The sequence below is a fragment of the Chrysochloris asiatica genome, unplaced genomic scaffold (assembly GCF_000296735.1).
Source record: "Chrysochloris asiatica unplaced genomic scaffold, ChrAsi1.0 scaffold00210, whole genome shotgun sequence".
Lineage (NCBI taxonomy): Eukaryota > Metazoa > Chordata > Mammalia > Afrosoricida > Chrysochloridae > Chrysochloris > Chrysochloris asiatica.
Window position 1 is genome coordinate 4214192 of NW_006408728.1, and position 22132 is coordinate 4236323.

Consider the following 22132-nt stretch of genomic DNA (forward strand, 5'->3'; position numbering starts at 1 on the left):
AATGCCCATTGTTGCTAAGTGCCATCGAGTCAGTTCTGACTCATTGTGACCCTGTATAGGATTTAACACTTAACAACAACAACAGCAAGTATTAAGAATTTCATTTTGATAAATTTTTATGGATTAGTTGGATATGTTGGTGGTTTTCAGGAATTATTTAATTTCATAAAGTGACTTTTTCTTCCCCATGAGTATACTGGGCAGAGGACAATGTAGCTCAACATAAATTCTGAACTTGGGAAAAGAGAGTGGTTCTAATGAAAATCAGTGGATTATTTTTCAAGAGTGGTGGTGGTGGTGGGATACCATGGAGTCAGTTCCAACTCATAGTGACCCTATATTAGATTTCTGAGGTTGTAAATCTTTACAGGAGCAGAAAGCCTCATCTTTCTCCCATGGAACACCTGGTAGTTTTGAACTGCTGACTTTGAGGTTAGCAGCGTAATTCGTAACCACTATACTACCAGAGTAGAAGACCTCTATTTGGCTCAAATGTCATATCAATTTGTGATATCTGGGATTTCAAATTTTCATTTTGCTTTCATATATATAGGAATTAACTACTTCCTCTTGAGGGCCTGAAATAATGTTTAAAATAAAGACTTCCTAGATTTGTACTTTGGAAACCTACTAGCTATGGTGGGAAGGAAAAAAGGAGGAGATGAAAAATGTAGGTGCGACACATTGTCCAAGTTAAAAAGTAGAAAACAAGCCTACATCTTCTAAAACATGGTTTTAGTGATTTCTCATGAATACTCTAACAGATGTTTTTGGAATTGAGTTCTTACCATGAACATTGAGGTTAAAATATTTTTTGGTGCTTCCAGCTGTGTTCTCAGCAACACACACATACCTGCCGGTATCTGTTATTTGAGTATTTAGAATCTAAGGGAAAAAAATAAAGAAATTCCAATAGAAACTTTTAATAAAGCAACTTGTCATCATTGTCACTAATTTTTAGGAAGAGGAATACAAAACGTATAATACATATTACTTCTAGTTAATACCAGATGAACATGAAGGAAAAATTATTGTTAACATGATAATGCTAATATTGACCTTTATAAGTTAGGTCAATCAAATAACTTTTTTTTGAAACCTTTTGTTGTACATTGGGAGAAAATTTACAGAGCAAATCAGCTTTCCATTCAACAATTCATACACACTTTGTTTCATGTAATTTACTAAAATCTCCACAATGTAACATCAATTAGCCATTTCCTCCCTGTGTTTCCTGTTTCCATTCCTCCTTTTTCCCTAACCCTTCCTGCCTTCTGAATTTTGCTCTTGAGCAAATGTTGCCCTTTGGATCTACCTCCCTAATGTTATTGCTCTCCTCACAGAACTGTCTATTGTTTGGCTGAAAATTGAGCCACAGGGGAGAATACAATTCCAGACCTGAAGGGTGGCCAAGGGTTAATTTCAGAGGTTACCAGCAGTCTTCATTTGACTAGTAAGCCTGGTCTTTTTCATGAGTTTTGCTTCACATTGTTCTCCCACTCTATTCTATCTAACTACTTATCAAGATTTTCAAATGGCAGTTGTAAAAGTAGTAGTGGAAGATCGACTACAGAAATGTCCCAAATGTAGACCTAATTGTAAAACCTAAAAAAAATGAAAAAATACAGACAAACTTAGGGGCTCTAATATATAGCATAAATACACTGTCAAGCATTGCTAAAAGCACACAAAAAGTAGAAGACAAAATAGATGACTGATACCTTCCAAAAAATTAGACACTTTAGTGCATGAGAAGATTTCACCAAAACAGTACAAAGAGAACACACAGACTAGAAAAATAATATTTGTAATGACATGTCAGACATGGGAGTAAATCTCTAAAATTTAAAGAAAACTATAACATCTCTACAAGAAAAAGAAAACCCACTTAAAAAATGAGCACAAGACATGAACAGACACTTCATCAAGGAAGACATTCAGGCAGCCAACAAACAAATGAAGATCTGCTCACAATCATTACCCATTAGAGAAATACAAATCAAAACAACAATGAGATATCATCTCACACCAGCATTAATAGCAAAGTTAAAAAAACAAACAAAAAACAACAAATGCTGGTAAGGTTGTGAAGTGATTGGGACCCTCCTAAATTGCTGGTGGTACTATAAAATGGTTCAACCATTGTGGAAAATGGTATGACATTGCCTCAAAAAGTTGGAAATAGAAATACCATGTGACCCATCAATGTCTGTAGTTGTTATATATCCACAAGAAATAAGAGCCAGGATACATGTAGATATATGAACACTGATGTTCATCACAGCACAATTCACAACAGCAAAAAGACAGAGAGAGCCTAAATGTCCATCAATGGAAAAATGGATAAACAAACTTTGGTACATACACACAACAGAATACAACACAGCAATGAAGAATAATGATGAATCTATGAAACACCTCATAACATGGATGAACCTAGAGGACATTATGTTGAATTAAATCAGTCAATCACAAAAGGACAAATATTGTATGAGACCACTACTGTAAAAACTCAAGAAAAGGTTTTCGTACTAAAAGAAACATTCTTTGATGGTTACCAGGGGTGGGAGGGAAGGGAAAATAATTTCCTGGCTAGAAGGCAGACATGTGTTAACTCAAGTGACAGGGAAAGCAATATATAAGAAGTGAAAGGTTGGCAGAGGAATGCTGAAGACAGGTGAAGACACAGGGAAGTATGCAAGGGTTAAAGGGAAAAGAGGTTGTTGTTGTTGTTGTTGTTGTTATGTGCTGTGGAGTCAGTTCTGACTCATAGTGACCCTGTACTGGGTTTCTGAGGCTGTAAATCTTTATAGGAGCAGAATGCCTCATCTTTCTCCCATGGAACAGCTGGTAGGAACAAACTGCTGACCTTGAGGTTGGTTGGCAGCCTGACTCATAACCACTATGCTACCATAGAGATAAATAGTGATATATATACAACCTTGAAACAAAAGTGTTATGTGAGTAGATACAAGGACAGAGATACTATCTGAATGGTTATGGGAGGAAGAGTTGTAGTATATTCACAAATATATCAGAGTCTGAGAAAGGATACTTGTATATGGATATTTACTTTTCCTATAATCACAACTATGAATGTGGTGGAGCATACACAGGGCAAAATGATGAATTTATCTTAGATATCATCTAACAGCTTAAAGCAATGAATTGCTGGGTGTGGGGGCTCAGGATCATGGTTTCAGGGGACACCATGGTCAACTGGCATAACTTAGTCCACAAAGACAATGTTTTGTATATCCTGCTTTGGTGAGTAGTGTCTAGGATCTTAAAAGCTCATGAACAGCCATTTAAGGTACAGCTATTGGCCTCTCCATGTGCAAAAGAAAGAAGAATGATAGAAATTGAACATGCTTGGAATCAGTTGGTCCAACAGACTAATGGAACATGTGAACATCAGTCTCCAACACTCTGAGGCCAGAGGAACTAGATGGTGCCAGGCTAACACTACCAAATGTTCTGAAAGGGATCATATTAGAAGATCCTGGATAGAGGAGGAGAAAATGTGGAATGCAACTCAAAATTACTTTGAAAAAAAGACTGGGCTTCCTGGTTAGAAAGAGACTGGAGGAAACTGAGACTATGGTGGCTCTTGGCCACCCTTCAAGTCTGGAAAGTAACTCACCCTTGTGGCCCAATTTTCAGCCAAGTAGTAGGTAGGTAGGACCTCTGGTAGCATAGCGGTTATGAATCAGGCTGCGAACCTTAAGGTCAGCAGTTCGAAATTACCAGCTGTTCTGCGAGAGAGAGATGAGGTTTTCTGCTCCCGTAAAGATTTACAGCCTTGGAAACCCTGTACAGGGTCGCTCTGGGTCGGAATTGACGTGATAGCACTTAACAACAACAACAGTAGGTAGGTATATAGTAGGGACAACAACATTATTAAGGTATGGTCACCATGGAATGTCAATCATTTAAGATTAAAAGGGCAACATTTACCCAAGGACAAAGTTGATAATGGATATAGGAAGCTGATTGGAATTCAAATAGGAAACACAGGGAGAAAGTGGGATAACTGTTGTTGCATGGAGGGGATAGCAATCATTGAGATGAAACAGTGTATGATTTGTCAAATGTAAAACTGATCATCTGTCTGTAAGCTTTCACTCAATTCACAATAAAAAAAGTTTAGTAATAATAATAAATGTCCCAAATGATTCCCTCACCTACTGGTCCACAGATCCTATAATGTGACTTTGAAGTCCCACCCAAGAGATAAGTTAAAGATGTGAAATCTAGGATTGCCTTGTCATTGGCTTTGACCATTAGAGTATGATGAAAGTGACACCAGAGAGATCCTGTACTCTTTTTGTCTTACTCTTATGGAACCCTGTTGTCTTCTCCTTGTGACCTCTAGTCTGCTAGAGGGTGAGAAATGACACAGTGTAGCATCAGCCCGGTTGTTGCAACCAAGAGCACAGATACATGAGGGAGTCAGGCAAGATCATCAGATCCACAGTTCTCTGCAGACACATGAGGCATTCTAGCTGGAAAGAAAAGATCATAAAACTTGCTCTTCAACATGGAAAGTCTAAAGCAACTGAAAGAAATGATGCATTAAAGAGCTGGATAGAAATTTCCAAAGGGAAGCCAGAGAACACAAAGTATTATAATGAAATTTGCAAAACCAGGCACCTAATAACAACATTCTTGATAGATTTTTCTCAAAGGACATAGAATAATAATGAAGACATATTAGGAAGAAATTTTAAGAAAACTGAAAACTGCATTGGTGAGTAAAAAGCCAGGAAAGTTGTGCCATGGAATTGTTTTTCATTACAACAATGCACCTACTCATTCTTTGGGGGTAGCAAGGACTGTCGTATGAGAATTTCATTTGTCACCTTTATCCCATCCACCCTACAGCCACGATCTTGCCCTTTCAGATTTTTTTTTGTTCCAAATCTCAAAAAACATTTAAAACGAATATGATTTAAGTCCCTTGAAGATGCCCAAACTGCCATTTTGATGTGGCATAAATCAAAGAGCACAGATTTCTTTTGAGGAGGGTTGTTAACAAACTGGAAACATCACCTTCAGAAATTTATAGATCTAGATGGAGGATATATAGGGAAAACAATAGCTTCACATTTTGATATTTCTGTTTAATAAAATTTTCTATGATTTTGTAGCAATACTTTATTGACACTCTTGTTCCATATACTAAATTTAGGTGTGTGTGTGTGTATAATGGGATGCAACGGTTAAGCACTCTCTTCTACAAACCCAAAGGTTCCCAGTTCGAACTCACCAGTACTACACAGGAGAACATATGGCAGTCCACGTCCATAAAGATTTCCAGACTTAGAACTTATATGGGACAGTTCTACTCTGTCCCACAGAGTTGCTATGAGTTGGACTCTACCTGATGGCATGAAAGTGTGCGAATTTATGGACAATTTCCAGAAACAGTCACACAAAACATTTAGCAGTGATTGCCTCTGGTAATGGGACTAGGGTGTTAATGAAGAAAAAGAATTTTAATTTATATACCTTGTATGATTACATCCTCTCACAAGTATAAAACCTATAAGTCAATAAAAATATTTTTTAAGTAAAAAATTCATTATAAAGTATGAAGTCAACATAGTTGGCTTTTTTGTTTTAAGTTAGATTTTTGCTTTTACCTGCAAAATTCTTCCATTAGATAGGAATTTATGATGGTCATCTTCAAACAAAGGCTGCCCTTCTTTTTGCCAGGAATTCCTTGGAGCTGGGCTGCCACTGGATACACACTCCATCACTGCATTCTTGTTCACCAGCACCGTTACCTCTTCGGGAAGGTCACTGTTAGCTCCCTTGATAATTGGTGGCACTAAGAGTTCAACAGAGATAATGAGAGGAAACAGGTGTTTTTGAAACATTTCTATTTATTTGGTCATTTTAAAAAAAGGACAAGATAATAGAGAAACAGCTTGAAGAAGAGATCCGTAATTATCTATGGCATTTTATACTATTAAATTTGGGTAGCAATAAAATATATCCAGTTTTGCATTTTTTCTTTCTCTTCTTTACCTACCTTTGAACAATTCTTCTCATAGTCCTATTCCTATTTAGCTTAATTTCAGCTCTTCTCCTATATATTTTCTCCTGCTTCCACCATGTCTATAGATTTTCAATCTTACATACATGTATCATATTCATAGATGAATAAATATTTATGTCATTTGGTTACCTAGAACAGTTTGATAAATTAGATCTTTTAAAGTTCTAGTGATTTGTTCTCATTTTCAAGGAAATCCTTTAGGCTATTCAGAGTTTGCTTCCAAGCATCTATATCTGTGACATCAGTATCAATTTGGAGTATTATTAGAAATGCATGTTCTAATCCCCCACCAAGACTTTCTTAATTAGTGTCTCTAAGAGAGCGCTATGTATCTGTTTTAACAAGCTCCCCGAGCCATCCTTATGTATGCTAAAGTGCAAGAAGTCCTACTCTAGATTTTCCTTCACATATTCATCATCATTTACAATATTATCATAAAATCCAGGTGAACGGCTACCTTATTTAAAAATGGAAATGTGAAAAAACAAATGTCTTGACCTCTTTTGTAATAAAGACATTCATTTTCAAAATGACAAATCATTTCGTGGAGTCTGTTCTGACTCATAGCAACCCTGCATAGGGTTTCTGAGGCTGTAAATCTTTACAGGAGCAGAAAGCCTCATCTTTTCCCACAGAACAACTGGTAATTTCAAACTGCTGACCAGGAGGTTAGCAGCCTGACTTGTGACTACTACGCTGGTGGATCGGTAAAGATGGCAAGTTTAATGGAGATGCAGTTTTGTGATATTTGGGCCTGTCTAGAACTGAACATTTGTCAGGAATCAATGTTACAAAAACATAATAGGATTGCAATGTTATTTTGTATGCAGTTTTTAAAATTCAAGGTAATATGATTTTAATATATTTAAGATAACATAAAATATATAAATTTGACTGCATATTGGTAAATAATAAACTTCAGTGTCAAGTTAAATGAGACTATGACTACTTGATGTGTGTGGTATGGCACTGTAAGATAAGCTTCAGACTGCAAGCTGCAAGGTCAGCAGTTCAAACTCACCAGCAGCTCCTCAGAAATCCTATACAGGGTTTCTATGCATTGAAACTGACTTGATGGCAATTAAAAACAAAAGGTCACAGCTTTAACTGCTGACCTTGTGGTTCAAATTGACCTTTTGGTCCAGTGCTTATCCTACAATACCACACCAGGACTCCCCCAAATGGTATTGTTGTTGTTGTTTGGAAGTGCCATTGAGTTGGTTCCGACCCATAACAACTCTGTATAGGGTTTCCAAGGAGCAGTTGGTGAGCTTGAACCGCCAACCTTGCAGTTCAAATGGCTTTGCAGTCTGGCACATTAACCCACAGTGCCTCACCAGGACTCCACTGTTCATAATTGTTCTCAGTGACCTTCCCTGCACCTAGGAGGTTAGCAATAGATGTTAGCCCTAATTTAGTCAGAATTTGGGTGTCCATTAATTTTTCTTTCTTTGTTCCCACCTCTTAATTTAAAACTCATCTCCAACATATTTGCCACTGCCTTATCATTAAAAATAACAGGCTTAATGCATGAACATCTAATCATTGATTATCCAATTCTATAGTATCATTTCATTTTAATTTAATCCCAGTCTTTCCTAAATGATCTTCTCTTATTTCTTCATCAGCTCCTTTTACTCTGCCCTAAATTAAACTCTCACCAAATTCAGGTCCAATATGGACAAGCAGGTCCAGAGTTCTTGATAATGATAGCCCTGATTTTTCATTTTCTTTTCTTCCCTTTTTCTTCTGTCTTCTTAGACCTTAAAATTTACCTTGATGACTCATTTTATCCTGATTAACTTCACTTCTATTCCATTTCAGCTATTCATAGCAGTTATACCTTGCATCATTCAACACGATCATCCCTTTACTCTGCAAGAAGGACAGATTTCTATTATATTCACTGTATTCTCAGTGCTTAACACAATGTCTGTCTGGCACATAGATATCAGTCAAGTAAATGAATTTTGAACTATAGTATTTTCTATCTTCTATACCTTTTAGGTCTTCTTTTACAATCTGCTCTTCATTGGCACTGAAAACTTCAGACCTTCTGCTCCTCCCTCTTTACAATCAGCCCATTAGACTTCTTCATGCTTTAGTTTCTTCTTACTCAGCCTAGACATCATGGTGGGGCATGTAACCCTACACATTTTATGCTTCGCACCCTCCAGTATTTTACAGTGGCAGTCTAGGAGACTAGACCATCTATTTTCTTTACCTTGGCCCCCAGGGTCCCAAGTGTGGCTGCAGAACACATGTGATAAAGCTCACATTCCACTCTTTCTTGACTCTGAATATAGATAGGACTGAGTGTTTTGATGAGCGTTCCCACATTTCCCTTCTTATCATTCCAAAAATTTTCTCTTTACCCATGAAAGGCTATTTTGCCTAACTTGGTGTCTTGATTTTATTTTTCACTTGTCCTAGGATCTTATTCCACCAGTAACTCCCCTCTCCTTATACACACACATTTGAAACCCTAATATCTCCTTTTCTGTGCAATCATTTCCTTTGGTTTACAGGCAAGCTCAAATGTTGTTTTAAAATAACACCAATAACCTATCTATCCCCAAATTCTACTCTACCTTTTTCCTTCTCTGTGAAATGTCCTAAGAGTATTATATATAATTTTCCCTTTATGATCACTTGCTCTATTCTTTTGTGACTTTGTACTATACTATATTATCTAAACTGATTATTTGAATTTCACCAATGATCTTTTATTTTCAAACACCAAAGGCATTGCCTCAGTTTTTAAACTTGCTTTAGCATTCAATACTATAATCCAATTCTTGATCACCTTTTCTATATATTTGCTTCTGCAATATGGTAGTTTAATGATTTTCATGAACTCCTCCGATGGTTTCTCCTCTGACTCCATTCTTCTTTTCTTTTCTCCTGCTATTTCTATAACCATTAACCATCTCAGTTAAAAATATCATGACTTTGAATACCACCCATTTGTAGACGATTCTCAAAAATATATTCTAAGTCCAGTTCCATCTCTTATAGTGTAGTTCCACATTTCCACCTGCTCACTCAACATTTTTCAAAAGTATCCTAGTGCCATGTCAAATTCAACCTGATCAAAACAAAATTCACTTTCTGCTTTTCCAAATCTGGTCTTTTCCCAAAGTCTTCTATCTTTATTAATATTGCTACTATTGTTTTATTGTTGATGTTGTTAAGTGCTATTGACTCGGTTCTGACCCATAGTGACCCTGTACTGGGTTTCTGAGGAGCAGCTAGTGAGCTTGAACCACCAACCTTGCATTCAAACTGACATTGCAGTCCAGCAAATTAACCTGAAGCACCACACCAGGACTCCATCATCTTAATCACCTTGAAAAACCTCTCAGTGCCATCTCATATTCAGAACATAATACCATGTAATCACTTCCTCTATGAACACTTTCACACTGACTTCTTTCTATACATCCCCCACAGTCACTTCTTTACCTCAACTTCTTTTATGGAAAGCATCTATTTCAGGGGTGGGGAGCCTTTTTCCTGTCAAAATTTATAACAGCATTCATGGGCCATATAAAATTATCAACTTAAAAATCAGTCTGCTAGATTTGGTCAAATATTTAATTAATTCACTCCTAATGAGGAGTCCAGAGTTCTGGTGTGGTGCTGTGGGCTAATGCACCAGACTGCAAAGCCATATGAACTGCAAGTGTCAGAGGTTCAAGCTCACCAGCTGCTCCTTGGAAACCCTACACAGGGTCGCTATGGGTCAGAATCGACTTGACGGCACTAAACAACAACAATGAGGAGTCCTGGTGTGGTGCTGTGGGTTAATGTACTGGACTGCAAAGTCAGTTTGAACCACAAGGTCAGCAGTTCAAGCTCACCAGCTGCTCCTTGGAAACCCTACACAGGGTCGCTATGGGTCAGAATTGACTCAACGGCACTTAACAACAATGAGATGGCAGAGTCCTGGTATGGTGCTGTGGGTTAATGTATTGGACTGCAAAGTTGGTCTGACTGCAAGGTTGGCGGTTCAAGCTCACTAGTCGCTCCTAGGAAACCCTATACAGGGTTGCTCGGGTCAGAATAGACTCGATGACACTTAACAACAACAATGTGGTGGCTGGAAACAGTAGTTCCACAGAAGAAAGATGAGGTTTTCTGCTCCTATAAAGATTTACAGTCTCAGAAGCCCCATACAGGGTCACTATGAGTCAGAACCGACTCCATGGCACATACCACCACCATATGGACTACGGGAGTCCTGTTGTGGCACTGTGGGTAAATGCACTGGACTGCAGTGTTGGTTTGAACCTCAAGGCCAGCAGTTCAAGCTCACCAGCCTCTCCTGAGAAACTCTAAACAGAGTCATTATGGGTTGGAACCTACTTGATAGCATGTTACAACAACAACGTATGGACCATGGGTGAAACATTCCCCACCCCTGATCTAGTTGCTTCTGCTGTTGGTAACATCACTTCTCTTTTCCCTGGAAGGAATACATCTTCCACTTTAAGAACAGGCATTCACCATGTTGGGCATATAAACTAGGCTTTATCAATCAGAACACTGTAATCTGTTGGCCACTGTGCTCAGTTCATTGACGACTCATGACTGACCACTTAAAGTTGTAGAAATTCAATTTTAGGGATTCAATTGTAAATACTAGGAAAGAACAACCTTCATTTGGAGGATATAAACCTAGAACTAATAAAGGTCAACTTGCCGCCATAGGAAATCCCCACCTGAGAGTGAAGCTAAGAGAGAAAAGCAAAAGCAAGAGAAAGGAGAAGGCAGAGCCATGAAAACCAGACATGACTGAAGCCACCTCTACCATGGGACTTTACAGATTCATGAGCCAACAAATTCTTTTTTCTTGACTTAAGCCAGTATGCTATTTGAAGAGTCCTGACCAATGGACTGTCATGATGTATAAGGCAATTAACTGCTTGGGTGAACTGTCAGTTTTTTATTATCTTTGCAGTCTCTAAATTGCTTAGTGTAACATCTTGCAAACATTAGTCCCTCAGAAATACTTCTGAGTGAAAGAATGCATAATAAACAAAAGAAAACAAGCTCACAGAGTACACGGACGTCATACTGAAGGGAATCTTCTCCAGCCTCATTCACAGCCACACATGTATATCTGCCAGCATCTTCTAGTTTAGCCCGAGGAATCTGCAACACTCGCCCTCCTGAAAATATATTCCAAGATCTTCTCTAAATCTTAGAATGAACATTGGTTATAAGGAGAAACACAATTACTCAGGTCTGATGGCTTCCTTACATTTTCTTTTATAGCTCCTATTTTACTAATGGTTTCGTTTTAATCCTAGATAGCACTTTTAAAATTAGCATTGCTTTATTAAAAATGTATTTACTATATGGAGCAGACCGCCTAATAAATGAATAGCTTGTGTAGATTTTTCTAGAGAGGAAATGTTATGCTATGCTCTTTGTTATACTCTGTGGAATGTTACTATGCAGGGACTTTTCTTGCTTTTACAGTTTTGAATACATTTAATGGAAGTTTACAATTTCTTCGAGTACTTGTTTAAGGAAGCAATATCCAGAAATGTAAAAGATATAAAGCATGTTTTTGTACATATAACTTTAAAAGGGTAACTATGCATTTTTTATGGAGCTCTGGTAGTGTAGTAGTTATAAGTTGGGCTGCTAACCTCAAGGTCAGCAGTTTGAAACTACCAGCTGTTCCATAAGAGAAAGATGAGGCTTTCTGTTCCCGTAAAGATTTACAGTCTGGGAAATCTTATTAGGGTCGCTATCAGTTCTAACCAACTCCACGGCACATAACCACCACAACCATGTATTTCTAAAAATTAGTTGATATCATCTCAAACTTAAAGAAAAGCTGTAAGAATGGTAAAATGTTTCAGCCATGCTTACCAACTATCTATAGTTCATTTGCTTTACTATAAACAACTATAGTTATCTCGATATATCTATCAATACCATGCAATCACTTCATATTGACTACTTTATATATGTATTTCCATTGTTACTTCTTTAGCTCAACCTCTTTTAATGGAAGCATCTATTTGTTCCTGCTGCTAGTAAATTCATATTTTTCTTTTTTTTTCCTCTTGAAGTAACAATTCTTCCAAGTTTATTTTGCACACACACATAAATTTTTTCCCCTGAATCATTTGAAAGTTGGAGACACAGCAGCCATTTACTCTTAAATATTGATAAATGTGTAATTCATAAGAACAGGGATCTATTAGAAGTATAATGATCAAAATCAGGATATTTAAAATCAATATGTCTTTTATTGAATATTATTAGTCCATATTCCTATTCATCATTGACATAATAATGTCTTTAAATATATTTTCTTTACCCACACTCAGATCTAATTCAGAATCACATGTTACATTTAATTGTCATTTCTCTTTAGTTTCCTTTCACTTAAATATTTTTTTCTTCAGGATATTATTTTGTTTCACTGAAATAAAGTTTACCTATAGTAGAATCCCTTGATCTAAAGTGTACATTCTGGTGTGTTTTGGCAAGCCCTGTGTATTCTAATGCTTGGTAAAATATAATAGAAGGCTTAAAACTATTTTTGTTAATCCACAATGATTTTAACAACTCCTTTATTATCACTATATAATGTAATAACAAATTTTTTGAAATAAAATTACTATTTATTCAGAATAAAAGCATCTAATAAACAATGGTAACTATTTGCAAACGTATTTTGTAATTTGTCATTAATAAATATACAAAAACTGACAGTCACAGCACATTGTTAAAAAAAATTGTTGTTGTTGTTGTTAAGTGCCACTGAGTTTGTTTTGAACACATAGCAACTCTGTATAGGGTTTCTGAGGAGCGCCTGCTGAGCTTGAACTGTAGACTTTGTGGTTCAAGCCAATTTTACCGTCCAGCCCATTAACCCAAAGTGCCGCACCAGGGCTCCATTAAGAAAATAGAGGCACAAAAAAAGGAACTTTTCTTTTTCTTTTTCAATTGAGCACATCCTGTTTCTAGACTTTGTTTCGAGGGCATTACTGCATACTCTCATCAAATCCTCTCAGTAATTCTATTGGGTAAGATTTATGATTATTAGCCTAATTTTTAAGAAGAGGAAACAGAGGCTTAGAAAGAAAAAGTAACTGGCCTGAGATCAAACAAATGAGTCACATCCAGGATGAATCAGGGGTGAGATGAGACTGTGGAAGGGAACTGATCCCGGAACTGTGGCCCTGGCAACCAGTACTCTTAACAAAGGACTTAAGTTGATAGTGGTATGCTACTGTTAATTTCAAAAGTTAACTAAGGTGCTCCATTCTATCTTCTAATTCTTAACTAAGCTTTATGGATACGAGCAGCATTGGCAGCCTAAGTTTTAGTTAAATTATATCTCCAGGATTCCCTCAACATCAATTTGTCTAGTAAATTAAAACAAGATTTTTGTTCTACTCATAACAACCCTTACCTGGTAAAATCAGGACTCTATCACTGGAGGCCAGAGGTTGCCCGTTTTTGTACCATGTCAAGGTTGGAGGAGGTGAGGCATTTGTCTCACAATACAGAGAAATGGGGTTGTTGATGATCACATCCTTGGCTTCACCACTCCTGCCTGTATCAAGCATGTTTCCTATTTCCCAGAGTTTTTGAAAACTTGGAGGAACTATGGAGGAAAGACATTAAATATTGGTCACATGTGAGTGCCAGTGTCCGTCCACTAAACACAAGTTCTGGCTATCTTCTCACTAAAACTATTTAAAAATACAATAAATCAGATAATGTGAAAATATTTTCAAGTGTTCATAAACGTACCAACCCTAGCCCTTAGGTATTTAACCAATAAAGGTAGCAACTGTAGGTCAGAGCTGGTTCTCCTGTGGAAGAAAAAGAAATATGGGTTTGGGATGCTGTGCTTATAACTTTGCTCTCCCTGTGAAAGGGCTATAGCATTTAGAAGACAAAGAATGTTGTTTATCGGTCCAGTCTGGCCAACTGATTGGAAGAAATCCATATTTGTGTCCATTCCAAAGAGGTTTACCTGTGCTTTATTGATTACGCAAAGGCTTTCGACTGGGTGGATCATGACAAGCTATGGACAACATTGCGAAGTATGAGTATTCCAGAACACTTAATTGTGCTCATGAGGAACTTATACATAGACAGGCAGTTGTTCGAACAGAACATGGGAACACTGAATGGTTTAAAATTAAGAAAGGTGTGTGACAGAGTTATATTCTTTCACCATACTTATTCAACCTGTATGCTGAGCAAATAATCTGAGAAGTTGCGTTCTATGAAGAAAAATGTGGCATCAGGATTGGAGAATGACTCGTGAACAACCTGCGATATGCAGATGATACAACCTTGCTTGCTGAAAGTGAAGAGGACTTAAAACATTTACTGATGAAGATCAAAGAGCACAGTGTTTGGTATGGATTACATCTCAATGTAGAGAAAACAAAAATCTTCACCATTGGATCAATAACCCTCCTTAATTGTGATAAAAGACTCTAGAAGGAACAGAACAGACCTTATTCATAAATTATTATGCTTGTTTGTTCTAAGATGTCTGGACAGTACCTAAAGAACTAAGGCAAGGAGGTGATTTCTGTTTCATATATCTTGAAACTTAATTGTTGAGAAAAAGTAGCAGGTATTTATGGAAAACACTGTATCCAATTTAGGCAAAACACAATGGTTGAGACATTGTCTAAGGCCTGGAAGGAAAAGCCCTGGGAAAGAGTTTCTTTGAGAAATTTGGACATTTAAAAACACCCTTATATATGGAGAAATTTGGAAAATAAAACATATGACAATATGTATACTTAAAAAAGACTTGGAAAATGCTTAACTTTCACTTTACAATGATCTCCCTCAGCTCACTGTAAACTCAACTAAGTGTTCCAAGAATGTCTCAGAACAAAGCCAGTCTACATAGGCTCGGAGAGGTGTTTCTTTTGTGTGTTTATTTGGTCTTCTTTTAGTTCCTGATATTCAAGAAAACGTTTGTCAAAACACCGTGGATCACAAGTCAAAGGAACAATTTCAGTTATCAAAATGAAAAAAAATAAGATTTCCAAAAAATATCTGGGAAAGTCACTAAACTTTTAGCTCAAGAAAAAACCAAACCCAAACAAAACAACCGCCCCCCACAAAATAAATAAATAAATAACAACCTTACAACATATACAGTAAAACCTGAAAAACCCAGAACATCTGTAAGACAGAAACCTGTTAGAGAAAAAACTCAAATATTTTCCACTAAACTCAGCAAAGTAAAAGTGGTAAGAATATATTCTATCAAAGGGGGGAAACATGCAAGACCTAGATAAGCAACGCAGTCCAAGCTCCCACAGGCTTCACCGTACAAAATGACCCCAAAATGGATCAAGGACCTAAATATGAGTTCAAACCATAAAATTCTTAGAAGAAAACATAGAGGCAAATCTTTATGATGCTAGATTTGGCAATGGATCCTTAGAAATGGAACTAAAAGCATGAGCAAGGAAAGAGAAAACAGACATCATGAAAAATGAAAAACACCATGAAAATAATGGACTTCAATGAAAAATTTAAAATGTTTGTGCTTCAAAGGGTATTTCAAGAAACTGAAGAGATAATCTATAGAATGGGGAAAAGTCTTCATGATATATTGTTAAAGGAAAGCTATTGTAACCAAGAAACATGTATTACATGGTTTCAATCTTGTAAAATTAAGTATACATTTGATAACATGAAAAATTTACACATTAAAATTATATTTAAAAAAAGGTTAATCCTGAATGATGGGATAATTTTCATTGCTAATTTCTTGAGCTGAAATATCTAGTAAGATTTTTATGTTGTTGTCCATAGAAAAACAAGCAAACACTGTTTAAAATAAACCAAGTCAAATCTTTTTCCATTGCTTTGACAGAACCTATACGTTAAAATATTTATAATAAGCATATTAATATTACCTTGTATATTTACATCAAAATCCAGTTCATCTTCACCTGCAATGTTAGATGCTACACAAGTATATCGTCCAGTGTCTGATATTTGAGCCTCCTTTATTTGAAGTGTGTGTCCATTTGCGGCAATATTAACATGATCATCTGATTGAAGGGGCTGTGATTCAATGGTAATAACATTAGCATTCACACTATAACATTATCTTCTAAGAGACCATGCAAGTGCTATTTCTTAGGACTTTTGTAAAAAACATAGTAATAAAACTTAAAATATTCAAGACAATAATTTAATTTATTTTTATTAAACTGATTACTTTGGAGCAATCACATTTTTATTTATTGTAAATTATAGCTAATAACATTGATCTTTGTACCATGTATTGATGGTGATATCTTTATATATTTTCTATGATAGAAAGGATATTCTTAGGAATGCTATACATTTATCTATGTAGGAAAAAACATTTTCAACTAATCCCATATTGAATTTAATTTTTAAAAGTCTTTTATGATTATTTTATAGAAAATGCTAGAAATTTTCATGAACAATTCTGCCTTTCCTATTTATCATGGCCTCTATTCCCTTTTTATCCAGAGAAAAGTCAGTCATAATCACCCTTGTGTAAATCCTCAGCAATTTATCCTCTTTCCTTTTATTATACTTTCCTGGTAAGACTCTGACCCTGGTTAAAGTGCCCTGCCCATTCTAATTATCCCCTGATTTACAAGGACATCCTTCTAGCCTATCTCCTTTTCTTATCTACATTATCATCAATCTATTTTTTTTCTACTGGACCATGAAGTGGTATAATTTTCCCCACTTAAAACAACAGAATAAACTCTATTGACTTCAACTCATCTCCCATTATCAGCCAATTTTTTAAAAAATTCTCCTTTATAACCAAATGAGTTTTATACACTTTCTGTCTACAGTTTCTTTACTACCAATGTTTTTTGAATCTGTGTCAAACCGGCCTTTGTCTTCTCTATTTTTGCTAAATTTATCGGTCAACTATCTTTACCTAACCTATAGGTGGCATTTGACACATTTTAACTTGTCTCTACTTTGAAATACATTTTTGCCTCTTGTCCTTAGGGTCCCAACCATCAAATGAAGCTGTACTCCAAGCCTTAATTCTGATATTATGGTCTGGCCCTCTATTACTGTTCTGTTCACATCTTCTGTTTCCCTTGATCACTGAATTTCAGCTGCAGTGCCTAGGGGACTTGCTCTTCTTTTTCTCTCTTGGAATATTTTCCCCTTGGACACATTATATCCGTTTCCTTCAGCTTCTTCAAGGGTTTATTCAAATGCTGTTATCAGTGAGGCTTTCCCTATTAAAATACACTCCCTATGTTTCTCTCTGAATGACTTTTCTCCATAACACTTATCTCATCTGTAATAAGTTATGTTTTATTGGTTTATTTGTTTAATTTTTCTCTCTCCCAACTGGAATGCAAACTCTATATGGACAAAGATTTAATTTTTTCTGTTTATTTCATAGCTGTTTTTCCAGGACCTAAAACAATGTCTAAGGTGTCTGGTAGCATAGTGGTTATGAATCGGGCTGTGAACCACAAGGTCAGCAGTTCGAAACTACCAGCTGTTCCGCGGGAGAAAGATGAGGCTTTCTGCTCCCGTAAAGATTTACAGCCTCGGAAACCCTGTACAGGGTCTCTATGAGTTGGAACTGACTTCACGGCGCATAATCACTACCAAAACAATGTCTGACAAATAATGTTGTAGTTGTTAAGTGCCATCAAGTCACTTCCAACTCATAGTGACCCTGCATAGGGTGTCCATGGAGCAGCTGGTGAGTTTGAACCACCGACCTTATGGTTAAAACTGACCATGTAGTATAGAGCTTTATTCTACAGCACCACACCAGGACTTGGGGGCAAGTAATAGGTACTCAAGAAATACTCTGGGACTAAATGAACATTATTACCATTATACCAATAAAATAAAGATGTTGTTGTTAAGTACTGTAGAGTCATACTTTCAACTTTCTGTGCCAAAAGAAAAACTTCAGAGCATGAATACATTAAACTCAAGATTCTATCATGGTATTTTTGGCTAATACTGCCAATAACTATATATGTTTTTCTCTGTTTTGCTTAACTAATATTGCTTATCCACAGAGTGAAATAGCAAGAAATGGTTTATGAAAAACAAACAAAAAATAGTGTTTCCTTGTACACATTCTAGAGGGCCAATCCAAATCCAGAATAATTTCACAATTTAACAAAAGTAACTTTATTGGATCAATTCCAGAGTCTGAATTTGAAGTTGTAATTTAGTTACTTATTAAGAAAAACACCAAAAAATCAAGTTGTCTCCTACTTAGTGTAATTTTAGCCTTTAATCAGTCTTTATGTGTATTTGTTTGTGTGTGTATACATATATAGAAACTCCAGAGAGTGAAAAAGTTTTAGAGAAAAGTACAAATAAAAATATAATTTGAAAGGAGAAATAAATTATGCTTCCAAGCAAACTCAAATAGAATTGATATTGTACTATGAAGTGTGCCTGTAGTAAGAAAAGAAATTGTAAACAGAACATGGTGGGAGTCCCATGTTTTCCCTTTGGCAATGGCTTCCAGATGAAATTTGCTTATTTTATAATCACTGATTTTTGCCCCTCTAGCTGCCAGTATTTCAAAATCCATCTGGGATCTGAAAAAAAATAAAGTTATATCTTTCCTTCATCTTAAATCATGACCAAGACCTGAAATTTTACAATTGGAATTAAACTATTTGGTTGATTATGTGCAAAATGAACAAACATCAGCTTAGCTATTTCACATCTGTATTAAGCACAGTGTTAACAACAGCTAAAAAAAAAAAAAATTATTTTTGTCTATAACAACATGAGCACATATGTTTTTAAAGCTTGCATGGAAGAAAATCAGCTGAATGAGAAATAAGAGTGTGTGGTCTGAAAGTCAAGACCGTAGAACTGTGAAGATCTGCCTGTTGTTTAAAGTTTCTTATTTCTCCCAGTTAGCATATAATAATACATAACCATCTTGTTTGGTTTCATCTTGAACTATTTAAAAGATACCTTTTTATATAAAAGACAAAGCTAAGTTCTGAATAAGCTTATTAAATCCATGAGATGCAAAGCGTTCTAATATGGTTTAGCACTAATTTTGTGTTTCTTACACACAAAATTTAGATTCCTGTTGTGGCAATGTGGGTTAATGTGCTGGACTGCAAAGTTGGTTTCAGCCACAAGGTCAGCGGTTTAAGCTCACCAGCCACTCTTCGGAAACCCTATACAGAATCACTATGGGTCTCAAATAACCCGACAGCACTTAACAACAACAATAATACACAAAATTTACTTATCTAGTCGATTCCAACTCATACTGACCCTATACAGGGTTTCCAAGAGTGCAAATCTTTACAAGAGCAGAAAGCCTCATCTTTTCCTGTAGAGCAGCCTGTAGCTTCTAAGTGCTGACTTTGCTATTAGCAGTCCAATGCATAAATGAATATATGCTACCAGGGTTCTTTCAGATTATCATAGAAAACTGTTAATATGCACAAAAACAATCCTGCAATTTTTTTTTTTTAAGTGATGGAATAATACTGAAATTTCTGAACATGGTTCAGGATATTTTGTAGGTTTACAATCAATCTGGAATCCTAGTGTGGTGCTGTGGGTTAATCCACTATACTGAGAAGTCAGTTTGAATCATAAGATCGGTGGTTCAAGCTCACCAATTGCTTCTCGGAAGCCCTACACAAGGTCATTATGTGTCGGAACCAACTCGATGGCACTTAATGACAACACCTCCTTCCGAAAAGTCTTGGTGTGGCACTGTAGGTTAATGCGCTGGGCTGCAAGGTTGGTTTGAACTGCAAAATCTGTAGTTCAAGTTCACCAGTTGCTCCTCGGAAGCCCTATACAGGGTCACTATGAGTCGGAACTGACTGGACAGCATTTAACAACACAGTCCACCTGCAGGCAATTGTACTAATTTTAAAGACAATGTTAATTCTTTGAGTCACTTGTGTCTCACTATTTTTAAAAAATTGATCATTTTAATCTTTAACAAAACCATCAGCAAATGAAAAAAATTTTTTTTTTTTTTACTAGCCTGTCCATCCTTGTACCAGCTGAGGGATGCAGAAGGAATTGCATAAGCTTCACATTCCAAGGTCAATGTGTTGTTTACTTTGATCTTCACTTCTTTAGGAGAAAGGCCTGGCCCCAAGAGGTCTCCTTTACTTATTATAGGTGGAACTGCATAAAAATGAATGTTAAAGAGTAAAATACTGGTTCTTTTAAATCAATAAAATATCATGGAAATCACATTGAGGATCAAGAAAAGTAAGCAAATAATCAAGGCATTTCCTATGCTTTCGTTTCTTGAAGGACCTAAGTAAACATCTTACAAAACAGCGATGTTCAGCTACAAAATATGAAGGAAAACAGTACTGTCATTGAGGCTGAAATCCTTCACAGAGAAGTTGTGTTTTTTTTCAGGTCCACAAATAGCCTAGTATGGTACATAAAGAGCATGCTATTGATTATCAAGGAGACTGAGTCAAAGGAAATAATCAACCAGAAAGATATTCTCCCTGTAAAGGGAAAAACATCCAGGAATTTAGGACCTCTCTAGTGGTTGTATTAATTTTACCTTTTGTTTAGGGGTAAATTTCTATTGGAAGAGCCCAAAGTCACTGATAACTCACTTTGGGGTGTTGTCTAGAGCATATGCATTTTAAAAAGTTTCGTGCATGAAGAAACCATAATTCAGCCCAGAGGGTAATTCAGAAGCAAAAATAGAAAAACTTAAGGAAGTGCCAATGATACATTCTTCAACAAGAGGTTAATGAGCAAATTAAGTGGGCTTCCCACATCTTTAAGCAATTGAGGTCATGGGCACAATGTTTAATTCAACTTTTACCCTTAATGAAGCAAGCTGCATAAACAACAATTTAAAATGATGAGTTCAAATAGTTCTGAACCCATAATCAAAAACAGAATTTAAAAAGTTAGAAATGGTTAAGATATGAAAGCATAGTGCTCTTTCAGAACTTACTGTAAACTTTCACTTCATAGTGCTTTATCATTTCTCCAGCCTCATTAGTAGCTACACAAGAGTATCTTCCTGCATTGTCCTCCTGTGCATTTAGAATCTGCAGAGTCCTGCCTCCTGAAAACAATACAAAAGAACAACAGATCAAAGCATCTCAAAAATCACAGTGGCAGCAGTGTTTGCTCAAATTACTACAGTTTTCGTTCTTTCTCTTAGCATATTTCTTTTTATATCAGCCAATTTTGTGAGAAACATTTGACATAAGACAAACTACAATACAGATGGGAACTGCACGGCATGTGATGACAGTCACTAAGTCTTAAGTGCTTTCTGTAGTAATGGCTCCCATGCGTCTGTACACTATTCTAGCCAAGACCCTTCTTTATAATCTGATTCTCTGCTTTAATCCTCTTCCTCCTCTCATCTATTGGTTTACGTTGAAACCACCTTGCTAAAAAAGAACCCTGGTGGTGCTGTGGGTTAGATGCTGGGCTGCCAACTATAGGGCTGTTTGTTCAAACCCACCAACTGCTCATGGGAGACAGTTGAGGCAGTCTGCTCCTATAGTGATTTACATTCTCAGAAATCCAATATAGGGTTACTATGAGTTGGAATTGACTTGATGGTAGTGAGTTTTATATTGTTATAACGGAATTTTACTATGCTAGTTTCTTCCTCAAAAATCATTCATGTATAAAGTTAATGTTCTTTAATCCAGACATTTTAAACATGATTCCAATTTACCTTCCTGACTTTCTCTCCTAACATCCCATTCCATCCCACACATTCTTTCCACTCAAGTTGGTTGGTGAAAGGTCTACTTATTACCCTTTGCATATGGCTAGGCCACTGTTGCTTTGGACTTTTCCAATACTAGTGCCTCCACTGGATCTGAAATTTCTGTTAATCTACTTCTAACAAGCTATATTCTACAACTGCCTTTAAAGTCTGATTCACGTTCTGACTCTGCAGCTAAGATTTTTTTCTGCCCACTTGAGTCCACAGTGACTACGAGAAACCCTATCTAGGTACACTCTGAGTCTGAAGGATGGTACAACAACCACTCCCCTTTATCTTGGTGGTGGTTACGT

At 36.4% G+C, this 22132-nt stretch overlaps 1 protein-coding gene across 1 annotated transcript in view; it reads right to left on the reverse strand.

Moving 5' to 3' along the window:
* Window positions 1–22132, reverse strand: part of HMCN1 (hemicentin 1) — a 665929-nt gene that overhangs the window by 142718 nt on the left and 501079 nt on the right. The window contains exons 50-56 of the mRNA XM_006872707.1: window positions 21045–21158; window positions 20097–20242; window positions 15997–16147; window positions 13506–13700; window positions 11125–11238; window positions 5646–5833; window positions 789–885 (exon numbers count right to left, since the gene is read on the reverse strand). Of these exons, the coding sequence (XP_006872769.1) occupies window positions 789–885; window positions 5646–5833; window positions 11125–11238; window positions 13506–13700; window positions 15997–16147; window positions 20097–20242; window positions 21045–21158 (1005 nt within the window). The remainder of the gene's footprint in view (window positions 1–788; window positions 886–5645; window positions 5834–11124; window positions 11239–13505; window positions 13701–15996; window positions 16148–20096; window positions 20243–21044; window positions 21159–22132) is intronic.